Genomic DNA, 27,418 nt, shown 5'->3' on the forward strand with positions numbered 1-27,418 from the left:
TAAATAGTATTTTAAATACTTTCATTTAAAATACTTTTTAAAATACTCAACACTGTATATATATATATATATATATATATATATATATATATATATATATATATATATATATATATATATATATATAATATAATATATTCAATAGTATCGAGCACTCTCAAACGAACAAGAGTATTTGTATTATTATACTATAACAACACATTATATATTTTGTATATATATATATATATATATATATATATATATATATATACATATTATTGGTTACAGAAAATTGAATCAAAGATTCCATGAAGTACTTCTGTGTAAACTGGCCAAACGCTTCAATCACACCCAAGCTTCATATGCTGGAGTACCATGCATTATCTTTCATTAGAAAATGGGGAGTAGGACTAGGTACTTATGGAAAGTAAGGGGAGAAAGTATTCATGCTGAAATCAACCGCATGAAGAGTACCTACTGCCATATGAAAGGACTAAGTAGATTAAAAACCATAATGAATGAGCATTTCATAAAAAACAACCCAACAGTAAAAAAAATACCAAAAAAAAGCTCAGCCAAGAAAAAGAAAAATGATTTAAAGAAAATAAACGGCAGTATTAAAGCCTACATAATATTTCTGTCAGTATTTTTAACCTTTCAAATAAAAAGAAAACTTATCAATCTTTAAAAGCATTATATTATCACAAAAAAAAGTAACCGGTTTTTGATTTTTGCTTTAAATGATTCACAAACTTTTATATTTTCAAAAAAAAAATCAAGATAGTCACTAAAAAATTTAAAACTTTAGAATATAGACTAAAATGTAAGCACAGGTCAAACTTCGCCAAAAAAAACAGCTAAGTTTCACTTTAGTATTACTTCTATTCTCTTTTTAAAATTATTTAAATGATAGCTTTGATGACACATACCATACCTAAAGTATTGTTTTAACATCATTTCTTATAGACTATTTAGAAATATCTACAAATAAATCTAATTTGAAGTTTAGGCAACTTTATTGGTTATTCTCTGTTTACTTGCGAACATTATTGTTTACCAACATTTGAGCAAAATGTAACGCATGCGTATAATAAATGTCCATTACTAAACCACCATGGGTTACATTTGCCATTGTTTATTCTGTGCCAACTTGGTGCAAAAAAAAAATTTAGTTGCACCTTTTTTTCATCAGTACTCCGCAGAATTTGTTTTGTTCGTATAAAAATTTCGATAATTTTTTACTGACTAATTTTTAAGATTATCTCAGTTATATTTGTGTAATTTTTCATTAAGACAAGTAAGTTTTGTTTTTTTTTTAATTAGTCATAACCATTCTTTAAAAAAAATAGTACATAGTGATAGTTTGTTTCATTTGTTGCCTATCAAATTCATATTTTATAAAATGAGTAATGTGTACTAGTAAAATTAATTAAAAAAAGATTGATCCAACTCTTTCTGCTTCTTTATTTTCGAAGTTGTAAAAACACCATTTCGATTGGCTAAAACAAGTTTTATAGTAAAAATATCATTGTTATTGACCGAAAATAATGATGCACATTTAAATTAAAGCTTTGTAGATTTCTAAATATTCAAATTTTTTAACTTTTTAATATTATAGGATTGTTTTTATGAGTTTATAAACATAAGCTCATAACTTTGTGCTTGTATATAACTTGATAAAAGAATGATTTTAAAGATTGTAATTATTATTAATAAATACTTTAAAATTTTTTTTTTTTTAAAAAAAAAAAGTTTTATCTATTGTTTGTGTGCAAATAGTAGAATCACAACTACTGTATCTAATCCCATGAAATGCTATGAAAAATTTTATTTTTCTGATTGGCAAATTTAGATCTATGCAAAATATCTAGTAAGTTAATGTAGTTTAGTTCCCTAGATAGGAATTTAATGAAGGCTATTTACAATGAGGCAAGTTTAATTATGTAGTACGTATATATATATATATATATAGATCTTGTAGTAAATGTCTGAGCCGGAATCACCAGATGTAAGTCCAATTTTATTTAAATTTTATTATTTGCTTCTTTTAATAGATTCTTGTTTAAAATGCTTGTCATTGAATAAAGTAATCTCTTCAGAGTATATATAATTTTTCTTCTGCACTTTTAAAGAAAGGAACTGATGTTGTAAAAATATTTTTTAGATATTATAAATTTTACTCTACTACACTTGATTTGATTTACTGAATTACATAATTCTGAAGTCTTTTATATTCAAAAGCTCTTAATAATATTTGATAGTGTAAAATTGTGTAATGTTTAATTGTGTAAAATTTTATAATATTTGATTATGTAAACATTTGACACAAGTTAATCAAAAAGGATTTTTTGGAACTCCTTAAAATTGGTTTTGCTTTTAAATTTTGTTTTTGATTGAGTTTATTTTCTATTCTGTTTCATTGAAATTTCTAAAAATAGTCAAAGAAATCTTTAAACTATTACAGTTGTAGTAATTTGATTGAATTATAGCTACAATATTTACATAGCTATATTTCAACCTGACTGCTACAACTATTTAAAAATGAAGTAAGCTTTATGTTTCACAGTCTGTAGCAATAAACAGACTGTGGTATCAATTCTAACCCTGTAATAAACCCAAAAGCAATAGTAAATTAATTTTTTTAATATTTGAAATCAAGTTTGAACAAAAAGTAAAAATTAACTTCTCTAAATATTATTAAGGCACAAGATTTGGAAATAAAAGATATAAATTACATATTATATTTTTTCTTTTTGACAAAAGAAAATATATTTACTTTTGTTAAATCTTCTAAAACATTCTTATTTTATGTAGAGAATGACATTAAAAGAGTAAAACAAAACTATTCATATATCTCCATTGTTTTTTTAAAGTTATCTTTATAAGAAAAGTAGTAGTTTTATTAATGTTAAAAGTTTTGACATTGTACTATTTTAGTGTCCACTATGTATGGAACTGCTTGAGATAGATGATCTTCATTTCTATCCTTGCACTTGTGGCTATCAGGTATTTTTCTGCAAATCAACTGTACACTTTTAGTTTAGGAAAAGCAATAAATTTTGAATGGCATAAATTAACATAATGCTAGCATACTAATAAGTTTAGTAATCCAAGAAAAAGTTTTTAATGAAATTTTTGTTTGTTTGATTGATGGATTTTTTTTTTTGGCTTTTTGGCTTATTTTTCCAGGTGTTAGTTGTTATTTTTTAAGTAATAAACCACAATGAAGGGTAGTAATGGATCAGGTTCACATACTGTTACCAACAAACATGAACAAATCACAACTTTTTCAAAAGCATTTTCTTTTAAATATAATCCATCAATCATCAATAAGTAAGAACAAATAACCTTTAAAATGGCATTAAATGATGAAATTGCTTACATATTCATATGGTAACTTTTTTATTGTTGATAGATGTTTATTTTTTATCGTCACAGCACCCAGACTTGTCAAATTGCATCTTTTAGTGCATTTAGTGTTTTTAATCTGACAAGGGAAATTCACTGTCCTCTACAGATTTTCATAGGATTGAAATCTTGGAATTTGAAGGCCATATAAATATTTCATTATTTTAGCCATGCAACTATGCCATGACTATTTTGGGGGTATGGCAGGCTGAACCATTCTGCATAAAGATCTATGTATCATGTCATAAATGGCAATAGGTGATCTTCTAACACTTGTCTGTATCTGATTGCATTATTTTCTCCCCCTTTTCCATAAAATATCAGCCAATTCATCCTGCTATGAAAATACACCTGATATCATCACTGAGTTTGGGTGCTTGATATTTGCCTAGGTGTAGATTGAGTTACAGGTGTTTGAACTCTAAAGTTGCTGTACAAGTTGTTCTGCATGTGAAAAAAGCTCAAATGTACTCTTTTCACTCCACATCAAAGTAATCATTGCTGTGGTATCCAATTTTTATATTGACAGAACCTGAGTCTCTTTCAAATATCATTGGTGATAATGGGTTTTAAATAGAAATTGGCAGCTAGTAAATCAAGACTTTTGTTTAATGTAAGACATATTGTTGACCTGGAAGCATTGTGTTTTTCAAAAATACTTTTATACATTAATTCCAGTTTAATGTTACCAGTTGCAATATTGTTTTTTTTTGTTTTTTTATAAGATGAGACACAGCTGACTGGGATACTTCTGAGTAGCATTAGTTTACTCAGAAATATTGTTATTGACAATTTGACCTTGATACAATGCTCAAAAGCGATTAATTGGTTACTAAGCAATTTACCAGCCATGTGATGTATAAATGAATGTGTATATTGTTATATTTTATACATTTTTTATGCTTGTTTTTTTTTAGTTCTTTCTTGTTAGTTTTAATGCTTGTTATTTCATTAAAATCTATAATAGATTCAAGCATCCTTAATTAGTTTTTAATTTTTACAGAGTAGTAGGGGAAATGTTTTGTCTGGAATATTTAATGATTAAAATTTACTGGCCAATCTGAACTAGGATTGGCAAAACGAAGATTGGAAATTGTATGTCATACTCAATCTTGATAAATTTGGTGTAACTAGATCAGGCTTACAAAGGCTGACAAAAAAAACCCAATCAAATCTTTATTGTTTGAAAATGTAACAAAGTAACTTATAGAGTTGTTAGCTTAAAAAACTAACCAATTAAAATCAGTATTATTGTTTTGATTTTTAAAATTGAAAATATTACAAAAAAAAAACATTTTTTGAATTTTTGTTTTTTATTTTCCTTGTTTTGCTTTTTGAATTTAATTTTTGGAAACATATGTCTGCTTTCTAGATTTGTAGATTTTGTTGGCATAGAATAAAAACAGATGGAAATGGTTTGTGCCCTGCTTGTCGTAAAGTATGTTAAAGCAAAAAGTTATTTTACTTTTAAATTACTGAAAAAGTCAATTATATTTATTTGAAGAAAAAATCAGAGATAAAACCTATTTCTTGAGGATTAACAACTGAATTTTTGTAGACCTATACTGAAGACCCAGCCATGTACCGTCCGCTTTCTCAAGATGAGTAAGTTTATGATTTTTATTTATAAAAAACTTTTTTATATAAACAAAAAAAAAATTAAATAAAAATATTGTTTTAAGAACAAATTGAAATTTCTTGCTAGAATTCAGAAAGCTAAGAAAGAAAGGAAGCAGGTAGAGACACAGCGGAAACAGAAGGTCACTGATACAAGACAACATCTTTCTGATATTCGGTATTGATGCTTTTTTATATACTCTCAATACACTAAACTTTCAAGGAATGTAACATTTTTTTAATGAGAATTTATTTTGGATTTTTACTCTTTTCTTGTTTTATTGAGATTATTTTGATTTTGTTGATTTGCTTATTGTTTTACTTTAGCGTTATTCAAAAGCATCTTGTTTTTGTTGTTGGATTGTCGAAAAAAATGGCAGATGCAGAGGTTAAGAAACTTTTTAAAATAATATATAAATATGGATTAGTAAATTACATTATTGTTGTTTCAAATGTTTGTATTTTTTTACAGGTTTTAAAACAGCATGAGTACTTTGGAAAATATGGAAAAATAGTTAAAATTGTTATAAATCCAAATACAAATTATGCTGGACCTCAGGTTTTTACTTAGTTGCTTTTCAAAGATTTCCAATTTTTTCTAAACTGTAAAATATTCCAATGACAATTTAAAATGTATGTATGGTAGTTTACAAAAAAAAAAAAAGGTTCTAGTTTGACTAAGAAAATAATACAGAAATAAACAGCATGCCTTTCTAATGTTAAAAATATTTTTTAATCTTATCATAAAAGATTTTCTTTACATGAAGCTTTTCCTTATAGCTGGCTTGATATTTTTATCTAAGTGTTTTTCTTGCTTTGTGTCATAGGGTCCAAGTGCCAGTGCATATATTACCTATACTAAAGTTGAGGTAAGTAACAATAAATGATAAGAGCAAAAACTTTTTTGAAAACATAAAAATAGTTTCAAATATCTGCATTATTTTTTTAGGATGCCCTTAAAGCAATACTTTCTATCAACAGTATGCAACCTCCTTTAAAAATAAGGTGAAAAATATGTTTTATACCATTCTTACATTCAAGTATATATATTTTGTTATTTCTTTATTTAGGCTATTATATTTAGCTGTCTCTTTTATTCAGCATTTGTCCATGATGAGTTTAAGTGTTCATCCAGTGTATAAATCAGCATGAAAAGGTTGTCTTTGAATTAATTGGACTTCAGAATTTCAATTCAGAGCAATCAATGTGCCCCTCCCTCCCTCCCTCCCCCCTCCCCCCTCATTTTCCTAAATCAAATTGATTAAGGGAAATGGGGAGCACAGTTATTGAATGAAGCTCAGGCTGATTTTGCTGCTAAAGTAACTTGCCTTTGAGGATTTAATAAGCTCAGACTAATTGTGCTGCTAAACTTACTTGCCTTTGAGGATTACTTTGTGCTTAAAATATGATGAGAATTTAAAGTAAAAATGATGTTAGTTGTTAATGAATTTACTGTGATGTGACGTAAGAAAGTCCTAGTTTTCGATATCTCAATTTATAAGAGCAAATTAATACTAAAAAATAACGAATTCGAATTCTTGCTTTTTGATAATATTGTAGAATAATGAATAAATTTTCAGTTTTACCCTGTTTTAGGCGTGAATACATTAAAAAAAGTCTTGATTTAAGCTGTAATATAGTTCAAGGTGATGACAAAAAGAAAGTACTATAATTTTGTTTGGAATAAAAGAAAGTCCTAAAAGTAAAAAAGATAGTCCTAATGTTTACTATTATATATTTATTGAAGATTTTTTCCTTTAAACTAGCTATATGTTGGTCAGATGTAATGACTGATGAAACTATTGTTGCTTGTTTTGGTACTTTTTTACACTGAAATTCTTCTGGACTAACAAATATTGAATCGAAAATATTGTCTTTTGCTTGCAAAGGTCCTTGAACTGGTGCTAAAGCTATCTCATATGCAATTGTTGATTCTGGTTGTGTTAAGTTCTCATTACTTACTGGAGTTTCCTCTAATAGCATTTCTAGAACCATGTTCTTTTCTCGAGTTGTGGGATCAACACCCTCTATTTTGTCCATTTTCTTCTGCCAGTAATAAAATAAGGCTTCTTGTTCTATTGCTCATCTGTCATATCAGTTTCTAAATCATTTTTTACCTTATCAATTGGACTTAACAGTTCGGCTATAACCAGAGTTTCAGCGGATTCTTTAGGATCCCTTTGAATTTCATTTTCTTGTACACTTAACTGGAATTTTGTAAGATCCAAATTTTCTAGTAAAAAAGGACACAAACCGCAGCATTTAAATCCATTTGGTGTTAAAGTTGGACTTTTCTGTGTTTTTTCAATTGCAGTCTGGAGCAGGGGTGCAAATGTTCTTTTTGGTAGAGCAACTCCAAGGTTTTGCATTCTGCATTCTTTGACTATGTCAGTCCAAATATCTTTTGCAACATGAAAGTAAACTCAGTCCAATGTTTGTGCAAAATGGGTGCAATTAGGTGGCAAACAAATGATTGCAATACCATTTTCTCTGCAAAACTGTCCCAAATCTAAGGTCAAATGTGATTTGTTGCCATCTAAAAAAAGAATTATTGGCAATAGGACACTATTTTTCCTTAAAAACTCAATAAAAGGTCCAGATATATAATCATAAAATGTTTGGGATATCTGGTAACCTTTGGCTGATTTACCCATAACCCAATCTATAGGAAAGTCAGCTGCAATTTCTGGTGGAATTCGCCGTTCATAGGGATACAAAACCAAAGGTGGTGCAAATAAATTACTTGCATTTACTGTTATCATAACTGAGAAACTTTCTTTATCACTATTTGCAGTGATGTTATACAATCGTTTATTTTTTTGTCCAATTGCATTTTTAATAGATGGACACAGATCAAAAGATGATTCATCAAGGTTCCAAATTTGTTTTGGATCCTCAAACACAGACAATAAATCATTTTTATCCATATACTCTGTTATTTATTGGAACTACGTTTTAATATCTTGTTTGGAAACAAGTATTCTGTGTTTTGGAAGTGTCTGAGCCTTTCGAATTGAAAGTGTTGAATGTCTCTTGAAAAAATTACATGCCCAACGAGTGTCAATTACTTTTTGGTCAAGATTCATTTTATGTGCTAAAATAGATACACCCTTAAGAAGAAGTTTCTTTGTGACTGGCATACCAACATTGGCCATATCAATTAGCTAATTTTTAATTTTAACCTCTAAGTTTTTATCAAAAATTGTTGGACGCTCTATTTGACTCTTTGCTCGAACTTGTGTTTGTTAAACAAGGGTTGTCTTAGGTATTTTATAAAATTTAGATGCTGCATATATTGTCATAGTCTTCTTTTTTATTTTATCCAATACTTCATCCATATCCTGTTGTGAATATGGTTTGTAAAATCTTTTTGGGCCTAAAACAAAATTAAATCATTTTTGTAAAGCTAGGACTTTCTTTTGTATACGGTAAAAAAGAGGAAAAAACCACATCAACTTTTTCGTAAAAATATTAGTTTTTACGTGTAAATCAATAGTTTTTATATGCAAATTCCAAACTTACCACGCTCATGAGCCATTATTGATCAAAATAGTTTTTTAACAACAAAATTTTTTACAATAAAAAATCTTCACCATACAATTTTTGACGCAATGTTCAAAATGGCATTGACTTATATTGAATATTTACATCTCAGTTGAACAAAAACTCTGATAGGCCGAATTCTCTACCTATCCAGTCAATTTTTTTTATGGAAAGTTTCTTCAAAAATATTTAGTTAAAATAACAAAAAGTGTTTTCTCAAAATAATTATTTTATAATATACAAAATTTATCATTTGTTACATAAGGACTTTCTTACAGCATAGGACTTTGTTAGGTCACACCACGGTAGTTACTTTTAAGTTCAGCACAACTTGTGCTATGTACAAGCCTTCCTTTCCCCACTCCCTTCCTCTTCTTCCCCTCCTTTTTCCCCATGACAAATTATCACAAAAATAAATCCCCTCTCCCACTCCCCACATAATGTGGTACATAGACAACCCTATATATTTGAGCTTAACCTTTTAAAATATTGTAGTGCCTTAAAATATTGTAGTGCCTTATAGCAGCATCACAACCTTAGGTTGTGATGCTGCTATAAGGCACTACAATATTTATATTCATTTTATTAAAACACAATGGCTCGATGTGGAAACTGTAAATTATGTAACACATGTTCAACTATATTGAGTTACTATTAGAACTAAATTTATTTTTTAGGGCATCCCTGGGAACTACTAAGTATTGTACTCATTATCTTCGAAGTATGCAATGTCCAAAGCAAGTAAGTCATAGAGAAAAGTTTGAACACTGAAAAGATTTGTCAGCAGTTTTATATTGATTGTCTCTAGTAAAATATTTTTATTTGTCTTGCTTTTATAATTACAAAGCAAGTATCATTAATTTAGGACTGCATGTATCTTCATGATGTGGGAGAAGAAGCAGCCAGTTTTACTAAAGAAGATATGCAGGCTGGGTATTTTAATATAAATTAATTGAGAATCATTTTTTACTGTTTATTAATTGTTATTAAAAATTTAATTAAACTTGCGTTTTTGATCTTGTTTATTAATGAAAACCTATTATTTTTTAAAGTAATAGTTGAATAATTGTTCTTAGCTTGTTTCATAAATTAGAATAACGAAATCTCTATATTCTATATCAGTTGTCTTAAGAATTTTTATTTGGGGAAAAATCTCTTTAAGGATTTTATAAAAGCAAATGAAGAAGAGAAGTTTTAAAGGTCAAAGTTGATAAAAACATTTTTCATCGTTGAGGCTTATGTTGATCATAGGGTGTATGCAGAAGTATTCCTTCAGCACACCTGTGAATTGACAGTTTTATTTGGATCAAACTTTTCCCTGTTATACAATGCCTTTTATAAACATTTTGCACTATTGTATTAGATTTATTGTTGTAATCAATTAATCATTCAATATAGTTATACAAAATAAAAACTGCATATAAATACATAAACATATATACACATACACAAACATATACACATATATACTCACATACATACACATACACACATATATACAAACATCCACATGCATGCACATGCATACAAACAAAAAATGTTTGCAATGCTATATTTTAGATATTAGTTAGTGAGTGTAGTATTAAATGAACGCACTTTAAACAACCAGTTACATAAAGTAAGCTACTGAATTTATGGTTGAACAAAGTTTCTAGACTAAATTTTATTAACTCTCCTGATGATGGCACTTCTATGTTTTACAAGAATTGATTCCAGTATTTTGCTGTTCTATTAAATAAAAAATTATGCCTCTGGCAAATCTTTTCACTGAGTTCACTGAATCTTGTAGTTGTCTGCAAGTTGAGTGAGTTGACAATATCTAGTGCATAAATAATTTTGTATATTTGGATGAGGTCACCTATTAGTCTCTTAAATTCAAGACAATGTAGTTTTTTGTTTTTTTTCAAGTCTCTCTGAATAATTTTGTTTTCTTAGAGTTGGAACTGATTTTGTTGCTTTTCTCTACTTCTTTCTAGAAGGTTATTTCCTCCTAGGTAGGGCAACCAAATTGTTAGACCAAACTTAGTATGTGGGTTAATAAAGACTTAAAAAAGCATCAGCACCATATTTTCACCTACAAATTTAAATGTTTTTTTTTTGAGGATTGCAAGAATCCTGAGAGCTTTTGAGATGCAAATTTGAACATGCTTATTAAAGTTGAGATCATTTGAGAAATACAATTCTAAATCTCATTCAAAAGTAGGCTCTTAAGTTGGTTTGATTATTATTGCTATTATTATTATTTGATTATTATTGCTATTAGTGTTTAAAAAAAACAAAACTGAAACTTGTTATTTTTATTTCTGTAATGACCACAACATCTTTGAGTATTGAGATTTAACTTCAATACAAAGATCAATTTGTAAACCAAGTTGAGCCGAACTTGTAACTTAATTCTTGGTATTAAGTTGGGCACCAGGGCTATCAGCAACTGATTCACTCTCAAATCATTGACATAGATAACAAACATCAGGGGCCTAAGTACCAAAGTTTATGTAATGCCACTTAAAACATCAGATCAACCAACCATACACAATTAATATAAAGTCATTGTTTATTCTGATTCAGGTAGGCTTTATTCCAATTTAGAACTTCACACTTAAGGCTGATAAGAACAAGTTTAATCAAAAGTCTTCTGTGTGGTACAGAATCAAAAGCTTTAGAAATGTCCAATTAGATAGTATTGAATGTTTCTAAGAGATTAGTTGTGCAAGATTTTTGGTTTAGGAAGCCAAGCTGATTGTTCAAAATTAGATTATATGTAGAAAAAATTTTTATGCTTTAAAAAATTAGGAAACTATTACAGACAAACTTTGCTTTTGTAGTTAGCACCTTTTTTAAAATTTTCCCAAAAAAATTATTTAATCACTTTTATAAAGAAAATTGCAATAGAAATGTATAAATCATCCATTTTAACTATTAAAAAAGTAATCAAATGTTTTCTTAATAAAAAAGTATGGAATGCTCAAAAGCATAGAAACTGATTATTAATTATCTTAAGTTAACTGTTTGCATTATGTTGAGTTTTTTCTTTTTTTTTTTTTTTTTTATTTGTTTTATATTCAGAAAGCACCAGATTTTTGAAAAAAACCTCCTTGAGAACTATGCTGCTAGAGTGCGTCAGCAGCAGCAAATACCAAACAGCAATAAACAATATTTGGAGGAGGAGAATATTGAACCATCTTCTCTTGATAATTGGGGAGATGATATGGAAAATGCAGATTCATTATTGCCTTCTCAAGCATCTTGGGGGACTTCAAAAGATGACCATTGCGATAGTTGTCCAAAAGATTTAGAAAATAAAAATGATCAGGTGTTAAAAGAGAAATCACTATCAAAATCTTTTACAAATAATAAATCAATGCTATCTATAAAATCTCAGCCAGAATCTTCCAAATTCCAAAAGAGTTTAAGTGAAGTTGGACAGTCAAGCTTGCGCTCTTCAAATGAAGATTTCTCTTTATCTCAACAAAACAAATGTGACTCATTGACTCCAGAATTCTCAACAGGTTTGTCGTATTCTTTAATTGAATAGTTGCATATGCTTTGAATAGTATCTTATATATCAACATATTGTTTTAACATTCTATGAACAATCCAGGTTGGGCAACATCTGTTGAAACTGCTCCAAATGAGCCATTACAATCAGTTGATGAAATAATAACAAGCAGTTTTACAATGTGGCCTGGCATGCTTGACCTTGGTCTTAGTGATCTCAAGATAAATTCTTTTGATGATGAATTAGGTTTGTTGTTTTAATTTCTTTTATTTTTTTGATCTTTTTTTCCTTTTTTTTTTTAAAAATTTTTTAAAAAAAAATCATCATTAAATGTTTTTATTGGGATTTATAATTAGCAAAATGCTACTTGTCAGAAAGTTATTATTTACAGTGTCTATTTTAAAACTTTACAGTTTTTTGTATTGATAAAGGAGGCTTTTTACAGATTAAATACATGTCAGAGGACATTTAGTATAAAGGTCAACGAACATTTTCATGTAGTGACAATAATACTGTTACATGATACTGTTAAATCAGAAATAAGCTTAACTTTGGAAGAACAGTTTACAAAATCTTAAGATAAATCTTAAGATTTATAAAAAATCTTAAATAATTCAAAAAGAATTAAAAACAGGTTTTTGTATGGCGTTTTATGTGTTTTACATGCAGAATTAGTGACGGTCCTATCAGAGAATATCCTATGATAACATGAAACACATTCAACTGTCTAATCTTGTCAACTCAATACTTATTCTTAGTTGCATAAAACTTTAGTAATTTCTGTTGAAACAAAGACTTTCTAAAGTTTGAGTCAAGAGATTAAAAGAAAAAAGAAAAGTTCAGCAGTTTTAATTAAGCTTCTTGATTCAAACTTTGTTAAATGTTAATGTTGTTTATGTTGAATTTTCTAAAACCTTTTTTTAAAATCTATTTAAGTATAAAAATACAGTTTAAAAATATAACTTTTTTTTTTCTGTTTACTGACAATAGTTATTAAGCTAAAATAATAATGTAAATGGCAAATAATACCACCAGCAATAATTACAGGCAATAAAATGGCTGTTATAAATTGGTTCTGGCGGATCTAAAATGTTCTCTATGCAGAAGGGATAAGGTGGTAAAAAGTAAGTTATTGATTAATAAACTAGCTATTTTTTATTTTGTTGTTTTTTTTTTTAAGGTTTTGATCCATTCAGAGAAAGTACTTCTGGATTAGAAGATTTAATTGCTATTGAAAAACAACAGGGTCTAAATCCTCCTCCTCAACCTTCATTTACATGGGATTCATTTTGGCCATCTTCTTTTTCATCTAATTCAAAAAATAATGTATCTGGAAACTCATATTCTTTATTTGGCAATAGTAGGTTTATTAAATTTTTTAAAGTAGTATTAGCATCAAGGTTTTACTAAATTATTTATTTATATCTTTGATTATTTAGGTCAACAACAAGTTTTACCACCTCGACCTTCTTCCCAAGTGATTAATTCTTTTCAGCAACCAATGTCATCAACAACTCTTAATCCTGTATGTAATCCATCTCCACTTCGCTTTATTTCTCCTCAGCAAATGCAACCTCATGGTTTTTATTCATCTTTTCCCCATATGCAGCAGCAACAGAGTCATGAAGCTATGAACCAGGTTCGTTTTCAAAGGCTACATTCACAGCAGTCTAATTTAGTATCACAACCACCACTAAACATTACACCTTTAGCCAATGCTCCAACAGAAAATAAGAATTGGCAAGATGGCTTGCGTGCATTACTTCCAAATATAAATATCAGTTTTGGAAGTAAGCTGTTTTGATTTTTTTTTTTACCACATTTTGTGGGTTTTGTGCCTTAATGGTTATTTTTTAATTATGTATGATCACTATGATTTCTTGAATGCCTTTAAGACAAAAAAAAGTACTGTAATGGTCTTAACTTTGTAATTGCCAAGTTCCTACATATTTAGTACTTTTTAAAATATGTTTCTAAATAATTTGATCAAGCTTTTAAAAAAATAAAACAGGAGAAAAAAAAAAGAGAATTTATAAATTTTTAATCTATATAATCAGAATTGCTAAGAATGAGTCCAGATAATAGAAATCCCAGGGTTATTGGTTTGGTAGTTTAACTCACTTTCAAAAAATTGGCAAGTAGAATTTCATGCACATAAAAATGATTGTAGGTTTTCTTGATCATCAACATCTTTTTTTTTTTCAGTGTAATACAGGGGATGAATGTAACAATACAGAATAGTTTGACAACTCATTTCTAAGTGAAAAATATTGTAGCTGATCAAGTAGCTCTCCATTTAATCATTTTTAACTCTACACCGCAATCTAAATATTTCTGAAAATTTGATTTGCTCTCTATTTGACTTTTCCAATTTCTTTTGTTCTAAAGATTGTTTTCAAAACAATTTATATTAATACATTCTAAACATCAAACTATCTTGCTTTAAGTATATTACAGTCCTTTCTCCTTGATATGTAATAATTTATAAATCATTTCAGTTGATAAGTTTGGGAACAGCTCCCTAACCAACTTTTGAATTAAGTAGTGAATGTTTGTTAATTGTCTTTAATGAACTACTCTGGAATATTTGTTTTTTTCTTAAGTCCAGTTGGGCTTTTATCAATGTTTCTTCCATCTTATAGCTATTTTGGGTGTATCAGTGTTCTTGAAGTTCCCGTTAAATATTTTTTGAAATATTACTTTCTTATTTTCCTTTGTTATGTAGATCTTTGGTGTAACTGCTCAACTATATTAGCAATTTCTCTATCTTCTTTGATGTAGAATTCTTTTAATGTGTTCCTCAATAATGTTTCTACCCCAAAAAGGCTTGCAACCATATTGTACCAGAGAATTTCAGTGACTACATTACACTGTAAGCCAGAGGAGAATGCTTGTCAACCAATTGAAAACAAAAAGTACTAGATACTTTTTGTTATATTAGCAACTTTGGATTTGAATTGCTGGCCCGGCAAAATTCTGCTGGTCAAGAAACATTTTTTCCTTAAATATTTTCTAATATTATTTGGGTATGTTGAATTTCTTTACCTCTACTGTTATCCTTTTAAGGAAGTACATCTTAGCTTCTTATAATTCTGTTTCTGATGAGTAACTGACTTTTGGTCAGCAGAGTCTTTAATAGTTGAGGTCAAATAACCTTATTTATAAGTTATGTAACCAAACCTGTAGTTCATATAATAATTTAATATCAATGCACTTGTTGACTCCCCTATAACTTCAATTACTCACCTTCTGACCCATTGTTTTAATATGATTTGACTTCTACAGTATGAACAGTTGGGCACTTACTCTATCAACTATCGTAGGCAAATCCATATTTTACAAAATTCTTGAACGGTTTTTGGTGTCTTCTGTTTGGTTTTGTATTCTCTATTTAGAAGAGTTAATAATTTTTCAATGGGGCAAGCTATAGGTATCATTTGGAGAATTCTCAATGCCATTTTTGTTTAACTCATCAGTCATGCTCATCAAGACACCATTGTTTTCAGAGGAGTTCAACATCAATCTTACTTTTCCAAGTCAATAGGTTCTCTAGTTGGAAAAACTGTAAGAGTTAAAATTATCAAAAAAGATTGAGATTTTATTATAATAAACAGATAAAAATTGAATATAAATCTTTTTCTCTTTTTTGGTAAAAAAATTTATGCCCTTGTGAACTATGCACTTAGATTTAGTGGTCATGCATTATCTAAACTTATTTTCAACGTTTTATTTAATTGCTTTTAACTGTATTTGGGTTTTTTGCAGACTCTGTTAGTAATGAAGCAGAGAAAACAGTTAGTACTTTGGTATCATCGGCTTATGTTCATGGAAACTCACCAATTCCACAATCACTATGGATGAATTCAAGCAGTAAGTTTTTTTCCATAAAAATTTTTAAAGCAATAATCTTTTTAAGTTTCATCTCTATTCATTGTTTAAAACAATCATTTTACCATATTTGTGCTGTTAATGTGTTGTATTTTAATCTAAATCACTTATAAGTGCTCCAATTGGTGAACCTAAACAGGTGATTAATGTAGTTTGATTTACAATTTTAAGCTTGATTAATAAAACCAAGAGTTAATTTTCCTCAGCTACATTCGGCTGATGATTAAATAACCTATTTACAATAATAGTTATGTTAAAATGGAAAACTGTGTTAATATGCTCTATTAATTTATTTTATGATTCTTACTCTTAATAGTTGATATGGTGTTATGGGGACATTTGTTTTATTCTCTTGTAGGTACACGTCTTCCACCTCCACCTGGTTTCTCTGGGTCTAATCCTCCATTTCAAGCTATACCTCAACCTGCTTCTACTTTGTTGAGTATGACATCAACTGGTCAAGGTCCCGTTCTACAAAATACTGGCATTAATTCAAATCTTACTTCTGGATCAACATCTCTTCCTTTCAACAACTTAGCAGCTGTGACACAAAATGAAGATCCTAGCATTTTGTGGTCAAAAGTGCTCTCTGGTATAAGTAGCAAGTATTTGGTTTTAATGTTTATAGTTCTGTTTAATAAGCTTAAATCGTTATTTACTGATTGTCAAATTTAGATGAGAGTAAGGAAGTTAATGCAGTCAATATGGCTTTTCCTTTGCCAGGAGAAAATGTAAACCAGGTAAAATAACAAAGTGAGAATATATTTGCTAGGAGTCTTGCACACGAAGTTGGTACAAAAATCATCTTCTGTTTTAAGGGTTCTACAAACAATTTACAGCAGCAAAATCACCAGCCTCAACAGGGAATGGCATCGTGGAATATTGTTGTCAGCGGAAACCAACCATCAAAAAGTAAACAAGACGACATTATAGTGAAACACCATCAACAACAACCACTGCAAATATCCGCAAAAGAATCCTCTGTTGAGCCGTTAAAACTACAAAAGTCATCACCTATTTTTGGAAATCAAGTCAAAGCTACAGCAAAGAAGCCAACAGCGCACGTTAAACCTCTTAAGTCCAGCATACTCTCAGACGGCTTTACCACCGTCAGTGGATCAAGGCAGCTACCTGTGGGACAACAGCTATCTGTTTATGCTAATCCCTCTTCACGTGTCAGTGAACTTGATGATTTTAGCAACGACTTTCCATCAATTACTAACGGGGGTGTGTATGATTTTTTTTAACTGATTTTTTTCCACTTTTATAGTGTTTTTTTTTTTTTTAGCTTTGCTCATTTTCGAAAATTTTTGGTCAAACAAGGTTTTGTTTTTATTTTCATCTGCATTACAGGAGGTTTAAGTCTTGGTGATTATACAACAGCAGTCGGTGTTCATTCAAAACAACAAAATAAAAAGAAAAAAAAGAAAAGTAAAGATGGTTTTGAACAAATTTCTACGGTAAAAAAATGGTATTGCTTTACGTTCATTGCTTGGTGTTAACAAATGAGAGATAAAATAGCTGTTGTTAATTGCTAATTGCAGGTTTTAGTCAGCCGAGTTGAAACAGACACAACGGAGTTGACTGATGATGAACGTCTTAAAAAAGCTGCTAAGAATAAGAAGAAAGGAAAAAATTCTCCTCCTTCGATACGAAAATCTCCTCCGACTGTTCAGAAAATAAAGAGTGCTCCAAAAAACCAACCTATTAGAATTTTAAAAAGTGATGCTGGCACAACATCCACGATACTGCATTCCCCGACGCAGGTGAATATAAAACTTGCGAGACTGTTATGACGTCTTTGTTTTTAACTTTTAATTAATTGAATGCAATGATCGCTTTCAGGTGATAGCTGATCAAGGTGGAGTCGCTTGTAAACCAACCTCGTCTTCTCAGGAACAAGAAATTGTTAGCCGACTAACAGAATCCACTGAGAAACTGCTAAAAAATGTGCTCTTTGAGACAGAAGCTATTAAGCTCAACACCGAGCAGATCTCGAAGGATCTTAAAAGTGCTTTGGAAAAATGCAAGGTATTATTCCCCCTCTGTGTTCTGTTTAATCGAGAAGCCATTTAAGTACCAATTCATTAAAAGATTTTTTTTTTTTTTTTAAAAGGAGTCCTCGTTGTCACTTTCTGACTTAGAGAAAATCAATTTGCTGCTAAGTCCCGGAAAGATTGTGCCCTGTGGATTTGACGATGATTTGCAAGACACATCATTTTTAGAGAGACAAGTTGAGTCTGCAAGGCGAGAAGCAAAAATGCTAGAAGCTCGTTTAAATGAAGTTATTCGAAAGAACATGGCAAGTGAATTAGAGGCACTTAAGAGAAATACGAAGCAGTAACAATATTTTTCTATACTGGATGCAGTGAAATACTGATTATCCCGAACAATTTTGATTGTAATCATGACGATAAAATATTTCAAATTTAATTATTGGCATCTTCTTCTTCGATGTTTCTATTGACCTCAAAAATCAACAAAAGTGATTATACTTAATAAATCAACATGTAAACTTAGATTTCTTAGTCACCAACCAATCAGAATATCTTTTTAATCAACTTGTGTAAGAATATATATATTCTTACACAAAAAGCTGATTAGTGTATATGTGTATATATATATATATATATATATATATATATATATATATATATATATATATATATATATATATATATATATATACATATACTAAAAACATAAAATAATAAATTTAGAAAAAATATATCAAAAATAATCGTCAGAGACATTTATTTTTTAATTAAAATTTAATATTTTAAATTCTCGTTCGAATTGCATTGAATCTAATATACTCAATGGAAAAAAAATTCGAGTCGACTTTCAAACAGCAGATCCTCTTGCCTAACCATGTCTAATGCACTCTGCTTCTTCTCGCACAGTACTGTGTTTTTTCTCTGTATAAGAATATCAGCAGACGGCAAAAACTGGGCAGTTATTTTTTTACTATGACAGTATCGGTGAAAAGAAAACCGCGAACTTTAATACTGATAAACTTCAACTCATAATGCTGTCGATTCTCAATGATTTGCCAAATTTTTTGTGGTTTGCACGCATCAATAGGATCATGTTTCACAAAACAGTCTCCAATTAACCCACTACTTTAAAATATTCATTAATAATTTTTTTTTTTAAAGAAAATGTGGTGGTTTATAATTTAGATAAGTTGTACCCAGATATCTTTAAAACATTTTTCTATTAAGGAATGTAAAATCAATGTACAACAGTAATGAGGACAAGTTAGACTTTCCTAAAAAAAAGTTTTTCATTTATAATTTATGCGTTCACTTCTTTATTTTTAATTTTTGCGTTAACAAAAACTACTTCAATTTTTATTTATTGATTGACAAAAAAGATTTCTTGATTCTGTTTTATGAACATGCTTTCTATTGCGAACGAGGACTCCAGGATGAAATTCTTCAGTTCAGTTTATCTCGCTCTATACAAATCATCTTAAACAAATCTAACATGTAGTAACAAATACAATTATATTCTTTAATCGTAACGCAATTGCACTACTTTGTATTAAAAGTCAATTCCTTGAGGAAATCCTTTTTTACTAATCAGCTTTTCAAACGACGAGATATTCTAAACTAAAGTTCAAGTGATCTAGAGCTGAAACTACGGTTCTTTTTATTTAAAAGCTTTAACTTGCTTGATAAACGAGACAGAAAAACAAATTTTTGAAGTATTAAAAGGAAACGGAACAATTTTTATTCGCCGCGATTTTAAGATATAAACAGGAAAATTAAAGTTTTTCGAGTTTGTACACATTTAAATCGGTTGAATTGTTGCGAAGTATTCTAGCTTTTCTTTTTAAAACAGCAAGTATATTCAAAAGATTCGCAAAACCAATATTTGCTCAAATCTTTCAATAAAACCAGCAAAGTGGATAACGCTTGCACTACAAGGCAAAAACATGCTTTAAGTGATCAGGTAACTTTTCCAACGTTAGCAGTGTGAGCACTTTGTATAACAGCATTAAACAAATCGGAAACAAGAAAACGTGGATAGCTCTGTCGATACATAAGCAAGCTCACCTAAAAGGAATTTTGTATGTAAAAGTGTAAATGAAGCTGTGAATGAGCAAAATAGATAAACATAAAATAGCTTTCAAAAGAAACAGAAAAATTACCTGATTTTGAGCAATATCAAATACGCCATCTGGAGGGTTATTTGATAGCTCATCTTCGATCTTTTTACGAATTGTTGAAGATAGATTGATCTAAATAGAGAGAAGATTCATTTACAATTACTTTAAATTATAAAAATATGAAAACTAATTTTTTAGCTTTACCCAAAATAGTATCGTTAAAACCGAACACAAAAACAAACTACACGTGAAGCCAGATGCTCACACCGCTTCATCTCAACGCACCATCTCTAACTGAGCCAGATATTAAAGACCTTGTGTGCAAGAAACTTATAAGTTGCATTGTTTTAAATTCAAATTAAAAATGGTATTTTTTAAATATGGAATGTCTTTCTTCTAATTTACAACTTCAAGTACCAGGGGGAATGATATTTATATTTTTCTAAAAAAAAGTTAAAAGGAGGAATTGAACAAAAAAGTTTAGGAAACACTGATTTAGAATCTAAACGATAATGTGTAATATGGACGCATGTTGAATGTAAACAATCAAACGATTAATAATAGTATACACACGAATAATTATGATAATATATTATGTGCACATTTTGAATGTAAAGAGAAAATGTTTTAATGAGATTGATAATTCACTTTGTAGGGCCAAAAAATTCATAATTATTTTAAGTACAAGCAACAGAAAGATTTATAGAAAAAAATTAAAATAATTCAGTAAAAAACAAAGATCAATTGATTTACAAAACTAAGGTTGTGAAAAACCATAACGCAGGTCTTCATTAACAAGTTTACTAAATCAGATGGGATCATCATTTAAATTCTAACATTCTTGTTATTGGAAAATTAAGAAAGAAATTTAACATAAAATGGCACTTTTCCATCACTTAATGCAGGGTCGGACCGACACGTACATACACCAACTTAGTTTTACTTAAATGAGTTTTTGTCGAAAACAACTAACAATTCAAGAGTTTAACACAGAAGAGTTTTATCTAGTATGTTCCGTTCGTGTCATGTTTTCAGGGCAAGTTCTTTAAGAAATGCAAATCAACATACCTCCCGCTCTGCCATTGGACGCACGAACTCGAAGTATATATGCATCATTTTAGCTTTTTTCTCGTTTGGTTTCAGTATTGATTTGAGACGGTCAACTTCTACCCAAAACTGCAGATTTTCATCGCTATGTTCCTGCCTGAGGAACATCTCGAAAAGAAGGCGTCCATCTTGGAAAGCAAAAAAAAAAGAAAAGAGGCTTTTACATTGAGCATCTCAAAACTTGTCGAAGGAAAAACTAAGCAAAAAAAAAAAAAAAATTACAAATTTTTAGTTCGATCTTTAAAATGCAATTACCTTCGTCGCCTAACAGCGCTTCAAAATTTGTTGACCACAGTTTAACTTTTTCAATATTCGGCCTAAATTTTTGAAAGTGGGTATTAAGGTAATAAACTCAAATGGACGCTCATATTATTGTCATAAACTATAGAACTGACCTTATTGAACCAATCAGCTTTTTATAGCATACTGCGCGCCTCTCCATTTTATTGTTCGACACTCTACGATTACGTCGGTTTGAAACTGGTTTACTAAATGTTTAGTATAATATTACAGAATATATATAATTATAAAATATATTTATGCATTATGTAGCATAAATTTAAATCTCATGAAATATCTTTTATTTTATATTCTATAATACACATACATACATACATACATACATACATACATACATACATACATACATACATACATACATACATACATACATACATACATACATACATACATACATACATACATACATACATACATACATACATACATACATACATACATACATATATAATCCAAATCCATTATGTTTAAGTTAAAACTTACCACAAACAAGTGCACAGACAACACCAACACAAACACAGGCGTTTATTCTGTTGTTTTGCTATAGATTTCTGTTGTTCCTCCCATGGAACCTGGTATGTTTGTGTTTCTTCAGGGGATAGTATCACCTTCGAGAATGTAAAAGTATGTGCATCGTCCCCACAAGAAGCGGAGAACCAAAATGGGCAACACATTATGTTAGTATTTTTATTTGCCAAATCTATAAAAGAATTAAAATTTGTTTTTACACTCGTAAAATAAACTATTCCAAATAATTTAATAAACATTCCGCGTTTTTTCCACACTTTTTTTAAAAACGTCTTAAGAAGCAAAAATTTTTTTGAGCATAGCTAAACTCGTACAAAAATTTTGCGCAACTTTTACGCATGCTTCTGATAAGCTTTGAAAATTCTTTGTTTAGTCAATTGGCAACTTATTTGTATAAACGTAGCTTCGATGCAAAATTTCGTGAAAGAATTTTTCTTCGATTATTTATAGCAATGCGACTTCACGCATTATTCATACAAAAGATCTTTACACAACAAAACTACAAGAAAAAAAAAAAAAGAAAATCATTTGGATGCAAAATTAAAAATTCAACATGTGTAAATTTTGTTTACGTTTTCTTAAAATTTAAAATGCCTCCTATCATTGGTTGAGAGGACCGATGAAAACACATCAAACTCCACTTCAGTATTTTAGGAAAGAGCCAGTCTCGTCTAACTTAAAGTTTGCTCATTAAACAACGATTGTACATCGAACCGCAAAATCTAAAAGCGATGATCCGTAAAGAAAGAGAAAGCCGAATTTTTCTAACAGCTAAAAGGAAAAGAACAAAAGAAGTATCGAAGTTGCGAAATAACCCGTCATAAAACCCACTTACGCGGTATCGATAAGAAAAAAAATTAGTTGCAAAGTCTGTTCTGCGAGACTTGAGCGTCACAATTTTAAAGTTTTTGCAAAAAAATGTAATCGTAAGCGCTTTTCAAAAGACTTACCCCGAGCTTGTAGTTCAATCGGTTGTTCGGCTAGTAGAACTTAACTCTGTTTGATTAGCAAACGTTTATTGGAAAGAAAAAATAATAAAAAAACAAAAACCTTTAAGAAACTAAACGTTACTATCTAAACAAAGCGGTTTGCAGCTGATTTTTTGATATTCAATTATCGGCTGTTTCAATTTCTTTTAGCATTCTTATGTAAACAAACTATGAGAAAATCACTCACCAATGAGAATGACCCCTGCTCTTTCCCACGATTTAACTGTCGTTTGCAGTATATATTTAGGGAGACAAATGTGTGTGAAGAAGAAATCATCCAGCAAATAATAAATTGACCGAATTAAAATTTTTTTTTTGAAAAATGTTTACAAGCAAAATTATTTTGTTAATTATTTATTTAATAACTTTATTTATTTTGAAACTCGATAGTGTCCAGTGATCGGCGCGTTATTTGCGCACTTAATTCTACTGACAAGGCGTGCGTAGGATTTGAAACAGACGAAAAAAAAAAGAGTTAAATAAAAGTACACCATTTTTAAAGCGTTATCTGGATTTTATTTTAAAAAAGTATAAAGGTGGTCTCCATATTGTTTTCTTCCATGTTGAGAATCTTAACTTTTGATTATTTATCGGGTTTATTTTGAATGTTTTTCATTCTCAATTGTTTTTTTTTAACGGAGGACACATTAACGATTGTAAAATACAAAAACCAAGTTGTAAATAAAGTTTAGAAAACTGGACATCCACAATAGCAAATATTAATTTAGTTAATCGACAAGATTAACAAATTTAATCTTTGTTATTGTGGATGTCCAGTTTTCTAAACTTTATTTTGAGATTGAATTTATCGTTGTTGATGTTGGATTATCAAGGTGAAAAAGTGATCACTCCGTTTTTTCCTTACCAATAAAAGAAGCAGGTTAAACAGTCCGCTACTTTTAATTGTTTTAAGAAACTAAAGCTTTTTTTATGTGTAAGAAACTCATAACGGGTGTACTCGTTCCCTCCGAGCATATTTTTTATTGACATCAAACGATTGCATTGTTAATAAAAGTTGCAAAATAGTCATTTACAAAAACCTCTTAGAACTTGAAAAAAACAACCAAACCTTAACTAAAAAACTCATGGATTATCAACTTCGATCTTCGATCGATTTCATTCTTTGTGTGAAGAGAAACAATAGAAACGACAATTAAAATGAAAAATGAAAGGAAATGAAATAATAAAAAAAACGTTTTCCGCGAATAGAAAAGAAAACAAGAGGAAACAAATTTATCGGTGAAATATAAAATTTTATGTAAAGTTCGAAATACGGAAATTCTTTTACTGCTATGTATTGGCTTTGTTCGCAAGTGTGAACTTTTCGATCTGTTATATTAATATATGTTTTTCAGATATATATATATATATATATATATATATATATATATATATATATATATATATATATATATATATATATATATATATATATATATATATGAAAAAAGAATCGAAGAAAATTTTTCTATATATTGTTTCACTTACTGGCATAAGAGATCTTTGATTTTTATTTCGCAGCAAGGACTGCATTAAATACGTAACACAAAGGTAAATTGCATTTGATACAAAGTTTAATAGCTACCAAGTTTTACAAATCTTACCCGAATACTTCGGCTTCATCTTCATCACTTTGAAGGTTTTCAGCATCAGTCACATAAAAAATATTTAGACCGAATTTCGTTTAGAACGACCGCGTTGAAACGCGTCATCCTCGACTAGCATGCTACCCCCGTGTTTTCAACGATTGAATACACATTCAAATACGCAATAGCAAGACGTTAATAAATCAGTAATTTTTACCTCACACAATACTTATCTTTTTCTTTTCTTCGAAATTTCTGACTTTGTTATGCATAATTAACATTCACTCGGCAAAATTTTTGGTGTGTATTCTCAAGAACATATTCACTTCACATAAACATACTGAAAACTAAAACTTTTCCAAAATCCACTCGCGATTTTGTCGAGCAAAAGTACTTGGATTGAATTATAAAATATTTACAATGAAGTTTTAAAGCGACGCAAAGCAGTTTGACAGGTCAAAAGTGAACTCATCAATGTTTTATTGCACTGTGCTCAGGGGGTCACAACAATCTGCTCGCTGTTGTGCAATCATTTGTTAAATTAGTGAAGAATTTATTTCTCACGTATTTAAGTATTAACGAAATGTTTCTAGAAAACTCAAAGTACGCAAGGAACACGCTATAAGAGGAGCAAAGTGACGCTATGCGTCATTGTGAATCTCTTTAAACTTTACAACTTTTGATTCTTGAACTTTTCTATGAAATAATATGAAGTTTCACTTAAGAACTATAGTTATTCAAAAAGGCGAATTTTTTTTTAAAAATACAATTAAGCTATTAATATTTAGAAAATGTTACAAGCGTTCACCTGTCACTTTTAAATTGATTTGTACGCATGCGCTTCTTTTCTACCTTTATCGTAGGTTTCAACTTCAAACTTTGTTATTGAAAATATTAAAATCAAATGAAGGTGTTTCTGTTATTATTTTTAAATTCATTTAAAAATTCATTTAAAAACACTAATCAAACAAATTTTAACGTTGCATAAACAAAGAGAAGAACGATTTTGGTAAAAATATGCATTAACGGTTTTTACCAATAAAACTAAATGACAAAATACATGAGAAAAAGCGAAGATGGTTAAGAGACTAAAGAAGTTGGAAAAACAGAGAGATTTATAAGGAAAAACTGAAAGAACTATAGAATATAGTATTAGCCTTTAAAGAAATTACAGTGGGAGTTTCAGCACGACTTTATAAGAAATAAGTTTGCGAACTTATTGAGCGAATAATTTAGAAAAAGTTTTCAAATAATCTATTTAAAACAAAAGAATTACTCACTAGATTTATTTTACGCTGTCATAAAATTTTTAAATGTATCAGCATAGAGATACTAGATATGATTTTTTGCAAACCTTTTTTAAGATTAAAATACCTACATAAGCAACGAACGTCAACAATTCTCCGCAATTTGATTTACATTCATAATCCGCTTTTCACGTGTAAATTTTGCTGGTGCGAGTCCGTGAATACAAAACGCGGGGTTTTTTTTAGTTAAATAGTAAAACTTGCGGTTTTACTATTTAACTAATTACCGCATTGTAAATGACCATGCCAACATACTATGCTTGTCAATTATTGTATGCTTCATGGCCTCTAACAGTTTTGTAAGTTTTGAAAGTAAAACAATTGCAAAAAAAAAAAACCTTTTTAAAGTTAAATACAACTAATGATTTGTTTTAATTAGATTCAGGAAGCAATATGATTAATCTTTAAATTATACCCCCACGTGTTTAAGATGGAAAATTTTCATTTTAAATAGCGTTGTGAGATTTTACTCTATAAATAAGCGTTCTTCAAACATTTGCAAAACGATTACATTCAACTGGCCTTTTTTTTTTTTTTTTTTTTTTTTTGTTATTATTGTTTTTTAACAGATTTATTTTCAGGTATTTTTGCCCTCAATTTGTAACGTCTTATGTTTTTATTAGTTTGAAAAAATATTTAAGAGTTTAAAAGTGTTTTAACAAACAAAAACATATGATAGATAAAACTAATAATCAATAAAGATTTATGTTTAACTGTTAACTTGTAACGTTTTTGTAACGCATTTAAGCAATTTTAAGAAGCACGGCATAGATTTGATTTTCTATACTGGACATTTCTTGTGTCTTTATTAAAAACATTATTAAGACCTCATAATGACATGATTATTCTCTTTAAATGTTTGCTGTAAGTCCGCATTTAAGTTGGTTTGGAAACAGGTGGAATGTTTTCTCTTGTATTTTTTTTACCGCAAGTAGTGTAGAGGGGAAGCTCTAAGTACGACAATCCTTTATTGTAAGTGCATATTCGAATATAAATCGATTAAAGTTGTTATTCGAACGACTTCGATAAACTTAACTTTTAATAATTTGTTCGAATAATAATCTATTCGAATAACCCTTCAATCATTTTATTATACTCAGAGTGTGAGCACACTCTGAGTATAATAAAACAATGCGATAGTGCGCCGGACTTTTTTATAAACGTGTAGAAAAATAATCTGAATTTAGGAAATGTCAAAAAATAAATGTTAGATCAATAACTTTTATTTACTAGTGGCAGTTACTTTACTTTATAGAGTAAGAATAAATAACTAGTAAAAGTAATCAGGTCACTTTAGTTATCATCTTAAAATCTAAATCTAAAGTGCAGTCTTCTGACAGTGGGAAACTGGGAACTTATCAAGACTTCTTTAAAATTCAAAAAAAAAAAAAATCGTTCTTTCAATCTAGAGGTTTAAGTACGAGGTTGTCTTGTTATTATTAAATTATTTTCACCTAAAATTTTTGAAACTTTTTTTTCCTAACTGACTAACTACTATTTAACTTTTTGAAAAGTTAATAATAATAAAATAAAAATGTAAAAGAAACATC

At 29.2% G+C, this 27,418-nt stretch overlaps 2 protein-coding genes and 1 pseudogene across 11 annotated transcripts; 1 reads left to right on the top strand and 2 right to left on the bottom strand.

Moving 5' to 3' along the window:
* Window positions 1–1,148: 1,148 nt before the first annotated feature.
* Window positions 1,149–18,370, top strand: LOC145186512 (uncharacterized). 4 transcript variants are annotated; one of them, XM_090096374.1, is made up of 24 exons: window positions 1,149–1,279; window positions 1,955–1,990; window positions 2,920–2,988; window positions 4,763–4,828; window positions 4,949–4,995; window positions 5,096–5,185; window positions 5,335–5,395; window positions 5,480–5,566; window positions 5,835–5,876; window positions 5,957–6,012; window positions 9,228–9,291; window positions 9,416–9,483; window positions 11,617–12,059; window positions 12,152–12,295; window positions 13,230–13,409; window positions 13,489–13,839; window positions 15,815–15,919; window positions 16,296–16,529; window positions 16,613–16,677; window positions 16,756–17,164; window positions 17,291–17,397; window positions 17,482–17,703; window positions 17,783–17,968; window positions 18,054–18,370. In XM_090096374.1, exons 2-24 carry the CDS (start codon window positions 1,967–1,969, stop codon window positions 18,279–18,281), a joined length of 3,348 nt encoding a protein of 1,115 aa, XP_089952500.1. In that variant the 5' UTR covers window positions 1,149–1,279; window positions 1,955–1,966; the 3' UTR covers window positions 18,282–18,370. The 4 variants fall into 4 exon arrangements, with proteins under 4 accessions (XP_089952500.1, XP_089952503.1, XP_089952502.1 ...); XM_090096377.1 differs by having other exon boundaries at window positions 1,157–1,279; window positions 9,416–10,749; XM_090096376.1 differs by lacking the exon at window positions 1,149–1,279 and adding an exon at window positions 1,737–1,852.
* On the bottom strand, window positions 6,649–7,376 carry LOC149885056 (uncharacterized; annotated as a pseudogene).
* A 1,268-nt stretch (window positions 18,371–19,638) lies between the features above and the next one.
* On the bottom strand, window positions 19,639–26,043 carry LOC145186539 (regulator of G protein signaling 13-like). Of its 7 annotated transcripts, none has more exons than XM_080062680.2 (7): window positions 25,940–26,043; window positions 21,942–22,158; window positions 21,554–21,646; window positions 21,414–21,475; window positions 21,120–21,286; window positions 20,094–20,183; window positions 19,639–19,998 (listed from the first exon to the last, which is right to left on the bottom strand). In XM_080062680.2, the coding sequence occupies exons 2-7, from the start codon at window positions 22,130–22,132 to the stop codon at window positions 19,891–19,893; spliced, it is 711 nt and encodes a 236-aa protein (XP_079918806.2). In that variant the 5' UTR covers window positions 22,133–22,158; window positions 25,940–26,043; the 3' UTR covers window positions 19,639–19,890. The 7 variants fall into 7 exon arrangements, with proteins under 7 accessions (XP_079918806.2, XP_079918808.2, XP_079918809.2 ...); XM_080062682.2 differs by having other exon boundaries at window positions 25,842–25,953; XM_080062683.2 differs by lacking the exon at window positions 25,940–26,043 and adding an exon at window positions 24,779–25,083.
* Window positions 26,044–27,418: the final 1,375 nt, after the last annotated feature.

Source organism: Hydra viridissima, unplaced genomic scaffold (assembly GCF_058129835.1).
Source record: "Hydra viridissima isolate aposymbiotic clone 2 unplaced genomic scaffold, HvirCarnegie_v1 scaffold_8, whole genome shotgun sequence".
Taxonomy (NCBI): Eukaryota; Metazoa; Cnidaria; class Hydrozoa; order Anthoathecata; family Hydridae; genus Hydra; species Hydra viridissima.

Excerpts from the sequence above, each read along its gene's own strand:
- LOC145186512 (XM_090096374.1), top strand. The coding sequence starts at position 1,967 with ATGTCTGAGCCGGAATCACCAGAT. Across the intron at positions 5,396-5,479 it reads AAAAAATGGCAGATGCAGAG|GTTTTAAAACAGCATGAGTA; the intron begins GTTAAGAAACTT and ends ATTTTTTTACAG. Across the intron at positions 5,877-5,956 it reads TTACCTATACTAAAGTTGAG|GATGCCCTTAAAGCAATACT; the intron begins GTAAGTAACAAT and ends TTATTTTTTTAG.
- LOC145186539 (XM_080062676.2), bottom strand. The coding sequence starts at position 24,625 with ATGCTGAAAACCTTCAAAGTGATGAAGATGAAGCCGAAGTATTCGG. Across the intron at positions 22,159-24,579 it reads GATGAAGCCGAAGTATTCGG|ATTTGGCAAATAAAAATACT; the intron begins GTAAGATTTGTA and ends ATTCTTTTATAG. Across the intron at positions 21,647-21,941 it reads TGTCTGTGCACTTGTTTGTG|TAAACCAGTTTCAAACCGAC; the intron begins GTAAGTTTTAAC and ends CTAAACATTTAG.